The 15,055-nt window shown below is 45.5% G+C and overlaps 1 protein-coding gene across 1 annotated transcript in view; it reads left to right on the top strand.

Annotated features, from left to right (window-relative positions):
- Positions 1-665: 665 nt before the first annotated feature.
- The window catches only part of Cers5 (ceramide synthase 5), a 36,924-nt gene continuing 22,534 nt past the window's right edge, over positions 666-15,055 (top strand). The window contains exon 1 of the mRNA NM_028015.2: positions 666-998. Coding sequence (NP_082291.1) covers positions 802-998 — 197 coding nt within the window. The 5' untranslated portion in view covers positions 666-801. The remainder of the gene's footprint in view (positions 999-15,055) is intronic.

Genomic DNA, 15,055 nt, shown 5'->3' with positions numbered 1-15,055 from the left:
GTGGGATGGGGAGGTCTCATGAAGTTCATTTTGGCCCTGAACTTGCAGAGAACGACCCTGAGCCCCAAGTGGGATTACAGTGGAGGCTGGAATTACAGGCTTTTAATGTAAAGATATTTCAAAGCCTTGTGTTTTCTCTGAGAAAAAGTGAAGGTAACTTTTAAGGCCTAAAGCCAAGGAGGGGGGTGGAGATCAAGGAAGTGCAAAAAAGGAGAAGGAGGAGTAGGAGGAGGAGTATGAGGAGGAGGAGGAGGAGGAGGAGGAGGAGGAGGGGGAGGAGGAGGAGGAGGAGGAATCAACTAGGATGAACAGCACAGCCGGCTGGCTGGGACACCGGGACTGTAAGTGATGATCAGGAACGTATAGCCGGGCCGGGAGCCAGAAAGAACTTGAATCTGCTGGACTAGGAAGAGTGTTTCCAAAAGGGAGAAACTAGCCTGAGGTAGGGGTGTGACCATGGTGATGTCGAACCTGCTGAAAGAAACTGGGCGTGGCTCGGGCTGCAGGTGAGGGGCGTGACCAGGACAGGTGGGCGTGGCCAAGAAGAAATGGGCACGCGGGGCGAGGCCGGGACCCACATGAGGGGCCTGGGCTGCTGCGACGGAGAAGTGGGCGGGAAGGCGGGATGGGCGGGGAGGAGGCCATCCTTGCGGGAGAGGCGGGCTGGGCGGCTGGGAGGACCCAGGGACGGAAGAGGGTGGCCGTAGGCCGGGCCCCGCCTCGGGGCCGCCTCCCAGCGGGTTCCTTTTGCCTTGACTGCCTCCGAGGCTGTGGCGGCAGTGGCCGCCGGGCGCGCGTAAGATGGCGACTGCAGCAGCGGAAACCCTGGGCCTCCTGTGGGGTTGGCTGTGGAGCGAGAGCTTCTGGCTGCCTCAGAACGTGAGCTGGGCGGACCTGGAGGGCCCGGGCGACGGCTACGGCTACCCGCGCGCCCAGCACGTGCTGTCGGTGTTCCCGCTGGCAGTGTGCATCTTCTCCGTGAGGATGCTGTTTGAGCGGTGAGCGTTGCTGCGCGGGGCCGGGGATGGCGGGGGGTAGGGGCGGGACGCCTGGGCCGGAGACCGAGGGCCGGAAGCCGAGGCGGCGGGGCGGGGGAGCCGGGGAGCCCGGGCCGCGGCGGGGATGCTCGGAGCCCGGCGACGCGCCCCTGGAGCCTGCGTGCGCGCAGACCGCGCGAGTCTAGGGTGTGGGCGAGTGAGAGAGAATCGAGGGGAGTGCTGGGCCTCAGAAGTGCAGATCACAGAGTCGCATGGAGCTCTCGAAGGCTGCCTCCCAATCTCCAGGAACCCAAGAGTGAGTCGTGCTCCCGCAGTGCCCGGCGAGAGGAACGGGAAGGGCCTGGGAGAACCAGAATTAGCTGGGGTCCTGGAAGCTTGTGGGTTCAGTGCAAGCGCCAGAGCTTCCGAGCGACGTAGGTGGATGCATGAGATGTAATGTTTGCTAAAGTTACTTTACTTCTGGGGTTTGAAACAACAGGATCAGTTAGGCCCCAAGCCCTGATTTGTTAGCGCGTGAACGTGTTAGTATGACAGCAGACGTCTGGCTAGGATAGGGTGTGGTGAAGCCTGAGGCTTCCAACATTTGGGGAAGGTGTCAAGAGGAACTGCTGAACGGGCCTTGGAAGCCTGAGATGGGAGAAGTGGTCATTTTGAAGGCGATGGAGCCTGAGACTTTATTGGAAACAGCTTTGTGAACCAGCTTCTAAGGTGGTAGTATTCACAACATACTTTGCCCAGCTACATGCTCTGGGCAGAAGATCCCCCCCACCCCACCCCCACCCCGTTCTTCAAAGGGCTAGTCTTATCTGCTGCCAAAAAGACACTGTTCTTCAAGGATCTGATGCGATCTGTAATGAGGATCAATCATAGCTGTGTTTTTGATAAAGCTTACTCAAACTCCAAGGAAGTACTTTCCTCGTAGGCAGAGACGCCTTCTGTAAAAACCTTATCTAGAACAAACACGACACTGATGCCAGAATTCCTTTTCTAGTGTGGAGATGTGGTTAGACAAAATAATCCATTACTCAGAAGTATCTGTTTTGGATTACTTCTTTGATTTGTCTACAAGGGTTTTTTTTCTTATATCCAGCTAGTCACTAATCTGTATTTAGTAATACTATTTATCTCTTCTAAAAGTGCTATGCCAGACACTCAGATGCAAAAAGTAAATATATAATAAATAGATTAAGTGAAACTCAAAGTCTTTTCTGGGCCCCCAAGAATTTACAGTTTTTCAAGATAACCATCATTATCTTAAGTATCCCTGAGGTGGAGGTGGAGGTGCAGGCTTAGGAGAAAACTGGATCCTGCTATTCTCTTCCATAGTGAGGGCTGAAAATGAAATGCAAGAACTATCAAGAAAAGAGACAATCCAATACACTTTTCCATTGTCATAAGAATAGTCTTTGTTTCTCATACAGATATATAACAAGCTTTGTGACTTACCTCTGCTATCGGCATACACACACACACACACACACACAGAGTATATATTCCAATTCTAAAGGGTTCCCCCAGATGGCTGGAGACTATTCCCTGGAGGAGTCACTGGAAAGGATCCTTCCCCTATGGGAATTCTGTCTGCATGTTTCTATGGTACTCCAGTGTCAAGGGGATGAACAGGCATTCTTTCTAATGTGATATTTCTTATCCAGTAAGGACAAGCAGCTTGTTTGTTTAGTGTGTGATCTTAGGAAAAGTTAACCCTAGAAACAATCTTGCTATTTTGTTTCCCTTGAAGACCAGCTATCTCAGAAAGTGCTTGGAATTGACTGCTGTTCTGTGTGCTGTCTTCCATAAAGGAAACAGAAGCTATTCTTAAAGTACAGTAAAAGCCTGTCTAAGGGGTTGGAGAGATGGCTCAGCCATTAAGAACTGTGCCAGAAAACTGTGCCTTCCAGTGTACCTGCTGAGTTTCATTCTGAACACTCACATGGCAGCTCACAACCATTTGCCACTCCAGTTCCAGGGGATTGGAGGCCCTCCTCTGCCTCCACAGCCCTGGATGTGATGCACACACTTCTATGAAGTGAGAGCATCCATATATATAAAATAGTAAAATAGGGAGTTTTTCTGGGCATAGTGCACAGCTAGGCAGATCTCCGAGTTCAAGGCCAGCTTTGAATCATAATTAGTTATAGGACAACTATAATGAGATCAAAAATTCAAAACAGCGCCGGGCGTGGTGGTGCACACATTTAGTCCCAGCACTTGGGAGGCAGAGACAGGTGGATTTCTGAGTTCGAGGCCAGCCAGGGCTACACAGAGAAACCCTGTCTCGAAAAACCAAAAAAGAGCTGGTGAGATGGCTCAGCGGGTAAGAGCACTGACTGCTCTTCCAAAGGTTCTGAGTTCAAATCCCAGCAACCACGTGGTGGCTCACAACTACCTGTAATGAGATCTGATGCCCTCTTCTGGTGTCTGAAGACAGAAACAGTGTACTTATCTATAATAATAAATAAATCTTTAAAAAAAAATTCAAAGCAACAAAAGACACACACACACACACACACACACACACACACACACACGAAAAAAGTCTATCTAAAATAATTGGGAAATTGGTTTCCCCCGCATTTTCTTATCTCCCAAATTCTGCCTATTTAATTTTGAGAAACAAATGATATAGCAGTCATAAACTGGTAAGTGGTAGATGCCAGTCCCCCTTTTACAGTCAATAAACTGAGTCTAACAAGAGCTGGAGGTTCTGCTCTGTGGTGGAACACTGAGTTTCATTCCAAGTACCTCAAGAGTTTGGTGCCAGACCTAGCACTAAGCTCATTTCCCCACAGTGCTGTTCTTTCATAGTCTATGATAAGACTTATCCTTAAGCCACCTTCCAGGGTTTTTTGTTGTTGTTGTTGTTTGTCTGCTTGAGCTTAACTATGAAACTAGCTGGTCTGATAGTTTATATATATAGCCCAGCTGGTCCTGAGCACACAGGAATTCTCTTTCCTCAGCTTCCCTAAGTTCTTACATTTATTTTATTTGGTTTGGTTTGGTTTTTTTGAGACAGGGTTTCTCTGTGTAGCCTGGCTGTCCTGGAACTCACTCTGTAGACCAGGCTAGTCTTGAACTCAAAGATCCCTTTGCCTCTGCCTCCCAAGTGTTGTGATTAAAGGCGTGCACAACCACCTCCAGGCCCAGGGATTACAATTTAATGTGCACTCCTACACCTAGCTATAATATTTAACTTCTACCCCAGTACTCAAGAAGCTGAGGCAGGAAGATCATGAACTTGGGACCCAGTTTTGGCTATAAAATGAGTGGTAGGCCAGCCAGGACTATGTACTAAGAATAACCTTTTGCAAGGGGAGGAATTCATGTTATTCCTGTACTTGATTTAATATGTTTATATGGGAGGAAGACTGAATTATTATATGTATATTAAGACATACATATTTAAGGTATATATACTTAAGATATGTAAGTATATACAAATAAATATATATTTTTACTAAATAGGATTCAGGAAATGAGAAAATGCAAAAAAAAAAAATCCCAATTATTTCGAATAGACTTTTTTTGTTTGTTTTACACACACATACATACACATATAGACATATAGTAATAATTCTGAATGTTTTAAGATAAACAGTAACAATACAGAAAAATTTAAGATAGGGTCTCTCTGGCTGTTCTGGAACTTGCCATATAGTTCAGGCTACCCTCCAGCTCACAAAACCCCACATGCCTCTGCCTCCTGAGTCCTGGGGTTAAGAGCTAGCTATGCTTTGTGTTTTAAGGAGTCTTAAACCTATCCTACTTGATAAAAAGCTTCCTCTCCAGACAAGGTCTTGCCATGTAGTCGGGGCTAGCTCACAACTCAAATTCCCCTTGCGTTAGCCTCCCAAGTGCTAGGATCATAGGTAGGCCCAGCTTGTTTGTGTTCTCTTAGGGTCTCCCCCAGAATAGAGTGTACTTCCTTTTCCTTCTCATGAACCACAGTGTTGTTTTTCTTTTTTTCCTTCCCATATTCCCTAGAGAACTGCAGCCTCTTCTAATAGAGATTACTTGAAAAACTATCTGACCATAAATAAAATATATCTCCTCAGTCCAGCCTGACCTCAGCTCGCTGTGCCACTCAGCCTGGCCTCTAATTCCTGAGGGGTTTTGTGCCCCCATTGTCCAAGTGCTAGGGTTACAAGCATGAGCCACCACACCCAATACTATTATCTATTCTGCTCAAGAACTACAGTGTGGGCCTAAGGATATAGGTTGGATATTGAGTGCTTGTCCCGGGCTTACACTTCAGCACAGGCAAAACCCAAACTCCACAAGTAGGTCCTGCCTGTCAGCAGTGGAGGGAGTCTGTAGTGCACTGAGCGTGTGATCAGTAGGTATTTACTGAATGGTTGCAAAGGGTCTGTTCATCTGCACAGATACTCAGATGGATCGTTGGGAAGAGAGCTATTTCAGGATGAATAGACACTGGCATTGATCAGATGAGAGGATTCTCTGCTACGTCTCACTGTGTTATCTGTGCACGCTTAGTACTGTTTTATAGCCTCTATCTTTCTTCCTTCATATGCACACAGGATAACTCTACCACAAAGGGGGTAACTCCTCCAGGTTTGCATTTCTTGAATATTATATTGCTAACTGAAACCTGGAGGAATGCTCTAAGCTAGATGTGTTGTATCTTATTTTTGTTTGTTTTGTTTCTGAGACAGATAGGATCTCTCTCTCACTCAAGCCCCCCTCCTCTTCCTGATTGTTGGGATTACAGGCATGAGCAACTAACTACTCTGGATTTTTTTTTTTTTTTTGGCCTTTTCAAGACAGGGTTTTTCTGTGCAGCCCTGGCTGTCCTGGAACTCACTCTGTGGACCAGGCTGGCCTCGAACTCAGAAATCCGCCTGCCTCTGCCTCCCAAGTGCTGGGATTAAAGGCGTGCACCACCACCGCTCGGCCTACTCTGAATTTTTAAGCTCAATTTTAATATAAAATTGTTTGAAACTTGATATCTACTTCCTTGAGTACTTGTTAGATACTGATATGCCAACTCTATGTAGGCTAATTTACTTGGGGTATGTTATTGCAATAGAAGCTTCAGCTGCCAGAACACAGCTATGTTGTGAATCTTGCAGGACATAGGTGAGCACTTTCACTTTGCTTATTTGTCATCTCAGTCTTGTCACTTCAAGCAGCTTTACCTAGCATGTCCAATGCTACCTTCCAGATAGCATGTCCTGTCACTGGGAACTGAGAAGGCTCACTGCTGACCTGTTATGTGTTAGTATTCCTCTGAGGTGGAGGTCTTGCTATGTAGCCTTGGCTTGCTTAGAACTTGATATGTAGAATGAACAGGCTGGCCTCAAACTCAGACATCTCCTCTGCTATCAGAGTGCTGGGGTTAAAGATGTGTAACACCACAATTTCTTGGCATATGTTTTTAGCTTGTCTTTCTCTCTGCTTCACCAGAGTTTCTCTGTGTAGTCCTGGCTGTCCTAGAACTCAACTCTGTAGACCAGGCTGGCCTTGAACTCACCCTGTCTCTACTTCACCAGTGCTGGAATTAATGATATGCATCACTTTGCCCAGCTTTTTCCTGTCTTCCTTCTTCCTCTTATGAAGTCTTGGTATCTCTACTACATAGCACCCCATCTACCCACCCCAGTTTTCCCCACATCTACTAAGAGCAGCTTGTGTGCCCTACCCCACTCTGTGTAGCCCTAGCTTTCCTGGATCTTGCTCTGTAGACCAGGCTGGCCTAAGAGATCTGTCTCTTGAGTGCTAGGATCAAAGGCATGCACCACCATGCCCAGCTCTGAGTGCAGTTTTCATTTTGTTTTGTTTAAATAAGTAGCCTGGCTGCCTTTCTCCATGTCATATCATGTTAGCCCAGTATTAACAAATCCACCCCCCTCCCCCGAGGACAGAACCACTGAGAAGAACAGCTATAGATGCTGACTAGGTTATAAAGGACACAGCCCATTCCACTGCCTCCCTGGGTTTGTTCTGTTGGGCATTATTGAATTGCAAATCACAGAATTAAATGACATTTGCACATCAGCAGAGCGAGGTTGGGAAAAATGGTCACATGGCCCCATCTTATCCAGAATTGACTTCTCAGTCCGGTCCAGAAGCTCTCTCAGTCAGAAGCTCTCTCAGTCAGAAGCTCTCTCAGTCAGAAGCTCTCTCAGTCAGAAGCGCTCTCAGTCAGAAGCTCTCTCAGTCAGAAGCTCTCTCAGTCAGAAGCTCTCTCAGTCAGAAGCTCTCTCAGTCAGAAGCTCTCTCAGTCAGAAGCTCTCTCAGTCAGAAGCTCTCTCAGTCAGAAGCTCTCTCAGTCAGAAGCTCTCTCAGTCCCTGCTTACTCTACAGAAGCTTCTCTCCACAGCCTTTTCTGCACAGTAGATGCTGATATTCTGCAGACAACTCTATATTGTTGTTTTAGGGTTTTCATTGCTATGAAGAGAAGCCATGACCCAGGCAACTCTTATAAGGACAACATTTAATTGGAGGCTGGCTTACAGGTTCAAAGGTTCAGTCCATAATTATCAATGCGTGGCAGTGTCCAGGCAGGCATGGTGCAGGAGGAAGTGAGAGTTCTATATGTCATCCATAGGAAGCCAGGAGCAGATTGTCCTCAGGCAGCTAGGAACAGGTCTCAAAGCTCACCTCCTAATAGTGTTACTCCTTGGGCCAAGCATATTCTAACCACCACATTCCATCCTGGTCCCAATAAGCTTGTTCAAATGTGTGAATCTATGGAGGCCACACCTAGGCATAGCCTAATGCAAAATAAGTTTAGTCCAACTTCAAAAGTCTCATGGTCTATAACAGTCTCAACAATGTTAAAAGTCTCTTCTGGGTTGGAGAGATGGCTCAGCAGTTAAGAGTACTGACTGCTCTTCCAGAGGTCCTGAGTTCAATTCCCAGCAACCACATGGTGGCTCACAACCTTCTGTAATAAAACCTGTTGCGCTCTTCTGGTGTGTCTGAAGACTGCTACAGTGTACTCACATAAATAAAATAAATACATAAACCTTTTTTTTAAAGTCTCTTCTGAGATTCATGTAATCTCTAAACTGTAATCCCTTAAGAAATCAAAATCAAAAAGCAGATCTCATACCTCCAACATCACAGGATATAAATTATCATTCCAAAATGTCATGGTGAGGAAATAATGGACCAAAGCAAGACTAAAAGCCAGCTAAGCCAACTCCAAACTCAGCATCTCCATGTCTGATATCAAAGCGCTCTTCAGATCTCCACGTTCTTCATCTCTGTTGACTGCAACAAGCTTTCTCTTGGGCTGGTTCCACTCCCTGTTAGCAGATTTCCTCAGCAGGTCTTCCACAGCTCTGACTTGACATCTCTGAACATCTTGGGGCCTCCAAAGCAGCCTTACAGCTTCTTGTTCCAATGTCTAGGATCCACTCACTATCTCCTGAGCCTCTCAAAAGAGCTTTGGTAATTTCTCCAGCTCTGCCTTCGGTAGCACTCTAGGTTCTGGTTGACTCCTCTCTACTGTGACTGCTGTTCTTGGTGGTCATCCCATGGTACTGGCAACTCTAATACGCTTGGGTCTTCTACTGCAACTAGGCTTCACCAATAGCTTCTCATAGGTTCCCTCTATGTTGCCACACCTCAGTTTCTTTACATGACCCCTTCAGTCCTGGGACATCAACTGCAACTGAGGCTGCACCTTCATCAGTGGTCTTACCTGACCTCTGACAATGCAAAGCCTCAGCTGCTCATCATGACCTCTTCACACCTTCAAACAATACTGCGTGACTTTTACACATTACCAAGTCCATCTACAAGCACAAGGTACAACCTTGGCAATCTCTGGAACACAGTTTCTTTGTGCTTTCAGAACACACTTCCCAGATTTTACCTCAGTGATGCTGGTCTCTCTCTGCACTTGAAGGAGCTGAAACATGCCTCTTTGCCCTATTACATTATCACTAGCTTTCTGTTTTTCACTGCCTAAACTTGGCTGTTTTGCAACTTGCTCTGTAGATTGACCTTGAACTCAGCAATCTGCAGAGTTCTGCTAAATGCTGGGATTAAAGACATGTATCACCATGCCTAGACCTAAGCTTTTCTCTACTTGGGACTTGTTCTGTCCTAGGCTGGCCTTGAACTCAGAGATCTGCTTGCTTCTGTCTCCTGGAATTGAAGGTATATACCACCATGCCTCTGGGCCTAAGCTTTCATGGCCTTGATTCCTCAAGACTCTCCATTTCTGGATTGTACTTCATTTCAGATTAAAATTCCAAATGAGACAATAGCCAGGTCATAATAATACTTAGATAGAACTCTCCCTTCTTCAACTGCAAAATCATAAGTTTAGCTGGGTGGGATCTTGTTCCAAGGTCACCTCTCCCTGATTTCATTTATCTTCATGAACACAGGGTTCAGCGTCACACCACTGCCTGGCGCCCCTTTACTCTGTGAACCACACAGTTTGTATTTTTCCTTTCTATGCTTGCTACTTTTCATTAAAATGCTCTTCATAGGAAACTTTAGTAACCACACAATAGAATTTATACTAGATTGTTTTGAGACTGCCTTTGTCAAAGCAATAAATCTAAATCTCTTCACCTTAGCCTCAGGCAGACTCTTCCAACAATGCAAAAAGCAGCCACATTCTTCACCAAAATATCACAAGAACAGACTCTCTGCCACATATTAAAATTCTCCTTTGGAACCTCTAGAGCCAGGCTTTCACAATTCAAATCACTCTCAGCAACAAAGTCTTCTGTATTCCTACTAGGATAGCCCAGTAAGCCCCACTTAAAGCATTCCACTGCTTTCCAAAATCCCCAAATCCACATTCTTCCAAACACATGCATGGTCAGATCTATCACAGCAATACCATAGTCCCTGGGACCAGCTTCTGTCTAGTTAGAGTTTCCATTGCTGTGAAGAGAAGCCATGACCAAGGCAACTCTTATAAGGACATCATTTAATTAGGGCTGGCTTACGGGTTCAGAGGTTCAGCCCACTTTGATAATTTCGGGAAGCATGGCAGCGTCCAAGCAGGCATGGTACTGGATGGAGGAAATGAGAGTTCTACATCATCATCCAGAGGAAGTCAGGAGCAGACTGTACTCAAAGCCCACCCTGCAGTGACACACTTCCCCCTAATCTAATAGTGCCACTTCCTGGGCCAAGCATACTCAAACCACCACAATTGTCACGACTGGGATCAGGTTCCTGATGTATTCCTAGAGACTGTATCTGTCACTGAAAAGAAACTTGTTACTTATTTTTTGCTGGCACCATCTCCTGATTCAAAGTAATGGTAGAGTCTTGTAAATGGGTGAAGAAGAGGCTAACGAAAGAACAGAAATGTACCTTCCTTATAGAGTGGGAAGGGGAGATCTGCCAATTTTGAATTCTTCTCCAGAGATATTTCAGGCAAATAAAATCTTACTTCTAAAGAATATACTACACAGTTTTGACCATTTGTACTTGAATCTATTCTAATTTTATCATTAGAGAAATTAACTGAGATACTGCAAAAGGAGTTAGCATACCTATTTCCAAAATCAAATGATGAACTCAGTTTCTTAGGTAGACTAATTAGAATTATATTATCTAGTACAGCAATCACTACCTATTCCATGTCTCTTAGGATTTCCTCTCACCCCAGTGCTGGAATGACAGATGAGCCCACTGTGATAATTGTCCATGCAATTTTTCCATTAGATTTATCTTTGTTATATTTTGGGGGTTTTTGTTTTTGTTTTTTGGGAGTTTTTTTTGGTTGTTTTTTAAGATTTATTTATTTATTATATGTAAGTACACTGTAGCTGTCTTCTGACACTCCAGAAGAGGGAGTCAGATCTCATTACAGATGGTTGTGAGCCACCATGTGTTGCTGAGATTTGAACTCAGGACCTTTGGAAGAGCAGTCGGTGCTCTTACCCACTGAGCCATCTCTCCAGCCCCCGTCTCTTAGGATTTTAAATGTGAAGACTCAGCGTTAAGATGTAAAGTAAATAAACAGTACTCCCTAGCTTTAAAAAAACCTCAGGTTTTACTTGAATTGAGGCAGGGTCTCTTGTATTCCAGGCTGGCCTCAGATGACTAGCTTGTCTGGTTTATAAAGCCAAGAGCTCCCCTGGTGAGCACTTGACTGTAGCAAGTAGTAGTAGCTGAGCTACTCTATACTTTCTGCATCATTTACATACTGACATGCCAGTGCCTTTTTGGGGGGGCCTTGGGGGGGTTCGAGACAGGGTTTCTCTGTGTAGCCCTGGCTGTCCTGAACTCACTTTGTAGACCAGGCTGACCTCGAACTCAGAAATCTGCCTGCCTCTGCCTCCCAAGTGCTGGAATTCAAGGCGTGCGCCACCACCATACAGTGACATGCCAGTACCTTCTACAACTTTGTCTTGTTTTGTTTGAGACAGGATCTCCTATAGCCTATGCTGACCTCAGATCCCCTTATGTAGCTAAGGATGGCTGGCCTTGGGCTCCTAACCCTCCTGCTCTCACTCCTAGGCTTCTAGGATTACAGGTATGCACTAAAAAACCAGGTTTAGCATTTTAGATTGTCAAGTAAAATCAATAAAGTAAAAACCAGCTTGACAGTGGTGGCGCACCCCTTTATCCTAGCACTTGGGAGGCAGTGGAAGCAGATCATTGCGAATTGAGTTCCAAGACAGCCAGGGTTACGCAGCAAAACCCTGTTGGGGGGAAAATAAATGAATAATGTAAAAAATGACTTTGCTTGGGTTTGTCTGTTTTATGGTGATAGTAGTTGCAGTTGTAGGTAGTTTGAGACAGGACTTACTTTAACCTCAAACTCATAATTTTACTGCCTCTCTCCTGAATGCTGGAAGTGCAGTCTCGAGCTTCTGTATATACTACACACAGCTCTATTTTGAGCTCTTAAAAATGTGGCTTCTACTGGGCAGTGGTGATGCACACCTTTAATCCCAGCACTTGGGAGGCAGAGGCAGGCAGATTTCTGTGTTCGAGGCCAGCCTGGTCTACAGAGTGAGTTCCAGGGCTATATAGAGGAACCCTGTCTCGAAAAACCAAAAAAAAAAAAAAAAAAAAAAAATGGCTTCTAGGAACTGGAGAAATGGCTCAGTGGACCCAAGTTGGGCTCCTAGCACTCATACTAGGTGGCTCACAGTCACTTGTAACTCCAGCACCAGGGAACCTAATGCCCTAGCCTCCGTGAGCAACTGTACTCAGGTGTCTGTGTGCATAATTAAAGATAAACAGCAACAAATAAGGCATTGCTTCTGTGGTCCTTACGCTTGCTGTCAGTGCATTTGTTCATCGTGTTTGCAGCGTGCCCTGTAAGCTCCTGTGCAGGTGCATGCATGCTAAAGTACATGAGGAGGTACAGAGCAGCTTCGTCCATTGTGAAACAGTCTCTCTAGTTTCTCTTATAGGCTAAGTCAGTGCTCTTATTTGTTGTTGTTGTTGTTGTTGTTGTTTTGAGTTGTTTATTATTCTATGTAAGTATACTGTAGCTGTCTTTAAACACACCAGAAGAGGGCGTCAGATCTTACTAAGGATGGTTGTGAGCCACCATGTGGTTGCTATGATTTGAACTCAGGACCTTCAGAAGAGCAGTCAGTGCTCTTATCTGCTGTAGCCCTACCTGTAGACTAGGTTGGCCTTGAACTCACAGATATCATCTTGCCCCTCTTTCCTGGGGAGATTTAAGACAGGCACCACTACATCCACCTTAGTGGACCACATTATTGGTTTGGTTTGGTTTAGTTTGTTTTGTTGTTGTTGTTGTTTTGAGTTATTTATTATTCTATGTAAGTATACTGTAGCTGTCTTTAAACACACCAGAAGAGGGCGTCAGATGGTTGTGAGCCACCATGTGGTTGCTATGATTTGAACTCAGGACCTTCAGAAGAGCAGTCAGTGCTCTTATCTGCTGAGCCATTTCACCAGCCCTAGTTTGGTTTTTTGAGACAGAGTTTCTCAGGTTGGCCTTGAACTCAGAGATCCACCTGCCTCTGTCTCCCAAGTTAACAGAAGGTGTGAGCTACTATTAGGGCCCAGGGGGCTGAAAATGGGTCTTCTCTGAGAACAGTGAGTGCTCCTTACTACCTAGATTCTCATAGTCTGGGTGCAGTGACATACACCTTCAATCCCAGCACTCAAAGGCAGAGATGAGGCCAGCCTGACAACAGTGAGTTCTAGGACAGCCAGGGCAGTGTAAAGAGGGCTTGTGTACACAAGCCTATAATCCGAGCACTCATAAGGCTAAAGATTTGAGGCCTAGCCTAGGCTATAGAGTCTGTGTCCAGAAATAAACAAACACCAGAGGTAGGGGTGGGGGAATTAAAAAGGACATTTCTTGTAGATTTTAGCTTGTGGGTGGCATCTGTCTTAGAAGTCTCCATCACAGGCACAGAGTGTCTCCCACTAAATCCTATGGCTGTGGTGGTTTAGGTCTTCTTAGGGAAATCTCTGATCATAGATTAAAGTTGGTTAACTTGGGGCTGGGGAGCCACTCAGCAGCTCAGAGCACTTGTTCTTAGGGATGTTCAGTCCCAACATTCACATAGTGACTCAGAGCCGTCCATCCCTAACTGCATTTCCAGGGACACTTGTCACTTCCTCAAGTACTAGGCTACACATGCAGGCAAAGCACACATACACATAGAATACAATTTTGGTTAACTTCATTTCTGAGTCCTCAGTAGTCAGTGGCCTCCTACACTTGATAATACACAAAGTTGACCCAGGAAGTGCTTTGTCTTTAGAGGTGGAACTTTACCATCTAACAGGGATTTCTTTTTTTTTAATGAAGGCGTTTATTTATCCATTCACCTGAGACGGGGTCTCATTGCATAGATCAGGCTGGCCCAGAACTTGCTGTTATAGTCTATGCTAGCTTCCATTTCACTTCATGGACTAGAGGAGTACGCCATGATTCTTGGTTTGCCTTGTTTGTCAGTGTTGGGTGTTGCACCTAGGGCCTCCTATATTCTAGATATGCTTTCTACCATTGAGTTATGCTCTCCCACCCCCCCCCCCACCCACCCCACCCCTTTTTTTTTTCCCGAGACAGGTTTTCTCTGTATAGCCCCGGCTGGCCTCGAACTCAGAAATCCGCCTGCCTCTGCCTCCCGAGTGCTGAGATTAAAGGCATGGGCCACCATGCCTGGCTCCCCCCCCCCCTTTTTCTTTTTTACTTTTAATTTTGGGAGAGGGGTTATTAAATTGCCCAGGTTGGCTTTGATCTCATTCTGTAGTTCAGGTGGGTCTTGAACTTGTGACCATCCTCCCCGAGTCTCTATAGTGGTTTGAATAAAAATGCCTGCAGAGGGCTGTAGGGAGTGACAATATTAGGAGTTGTGACCTTGTTGAGTAGGTGTTGGGCATAGATAGGCTTTGAGGGCTCAGGAGCTCAAGCTAGGCCTAGTGGCTCAGGCTTCCTTCCTGCTGCCTGCTGATGCAGATGTAGAACTCTGAGCTCCTTCCCCAGCAATATGCCTGTATACATGCTAACGTGCTTCCTGCAGCAATAGACTACACCTCTGAACTGTAAGCCAGCCCCAATGAAACATTTCCTTTATAAGAGTTGCCATGGTCATGGTATCTCTTCACAGCAATAAAACCCTAGCTAAGGCAGTTTCCGAGGAGATAAGATTACATCCCTGTGCTGTCATGCCTTGTCCAAAAATTATTCATTCTTTAGCAACTCTTTATTAGAGAGGTTAATTATGATATATATTCCAAGGACAAAAATGTAAATAATCCGGCTTTAGAGTATTTGCCTAGTATCCAAAAAAGGCTTAGGTTTGATCAAAAACAAAAACTCACAAAAAAACCACCACCACCATCACCCCACCACCACTAAAATGGTTTTAGTCTTTAGTGAGACATCCCTAAAGCCAGCAGTTAAGGTGTAGTCAATGTGGGTAAGCCCAACATACCTGTAATCACTGCACTAGGGAGGTGGAGACAAGAGGATCCAAAATTCAAGGCTTTCTGTTGCAGAGACTGTTAGTGAACTGCCTGAGGCCTGTGCTGTAGGGTTCTTAACCCTAGAATTGAATGCACAATTTCGTTCTGAAATACAGGCAGGGTCTAGTGAAAGCTGTTTCTCGAATGTG

The sequence above is a fragment of the Mus musculus genome, chromosome 15, assembly GCF_000001635.26.
Source record: "Mus musculus strain C57BL/6J chromosome 15, GRCm38.p6 C57BL/6J".
Classification (NCBI taxonomy): domain Eukaryota; kingdom Metazoa; phylum Chordata; class Mammalia; order Rodentia; family Muridae; genus Mus; species Mus musculus.
This window is presented reverse-complemented; position numbering and strand designations above follow the sequence as displayed.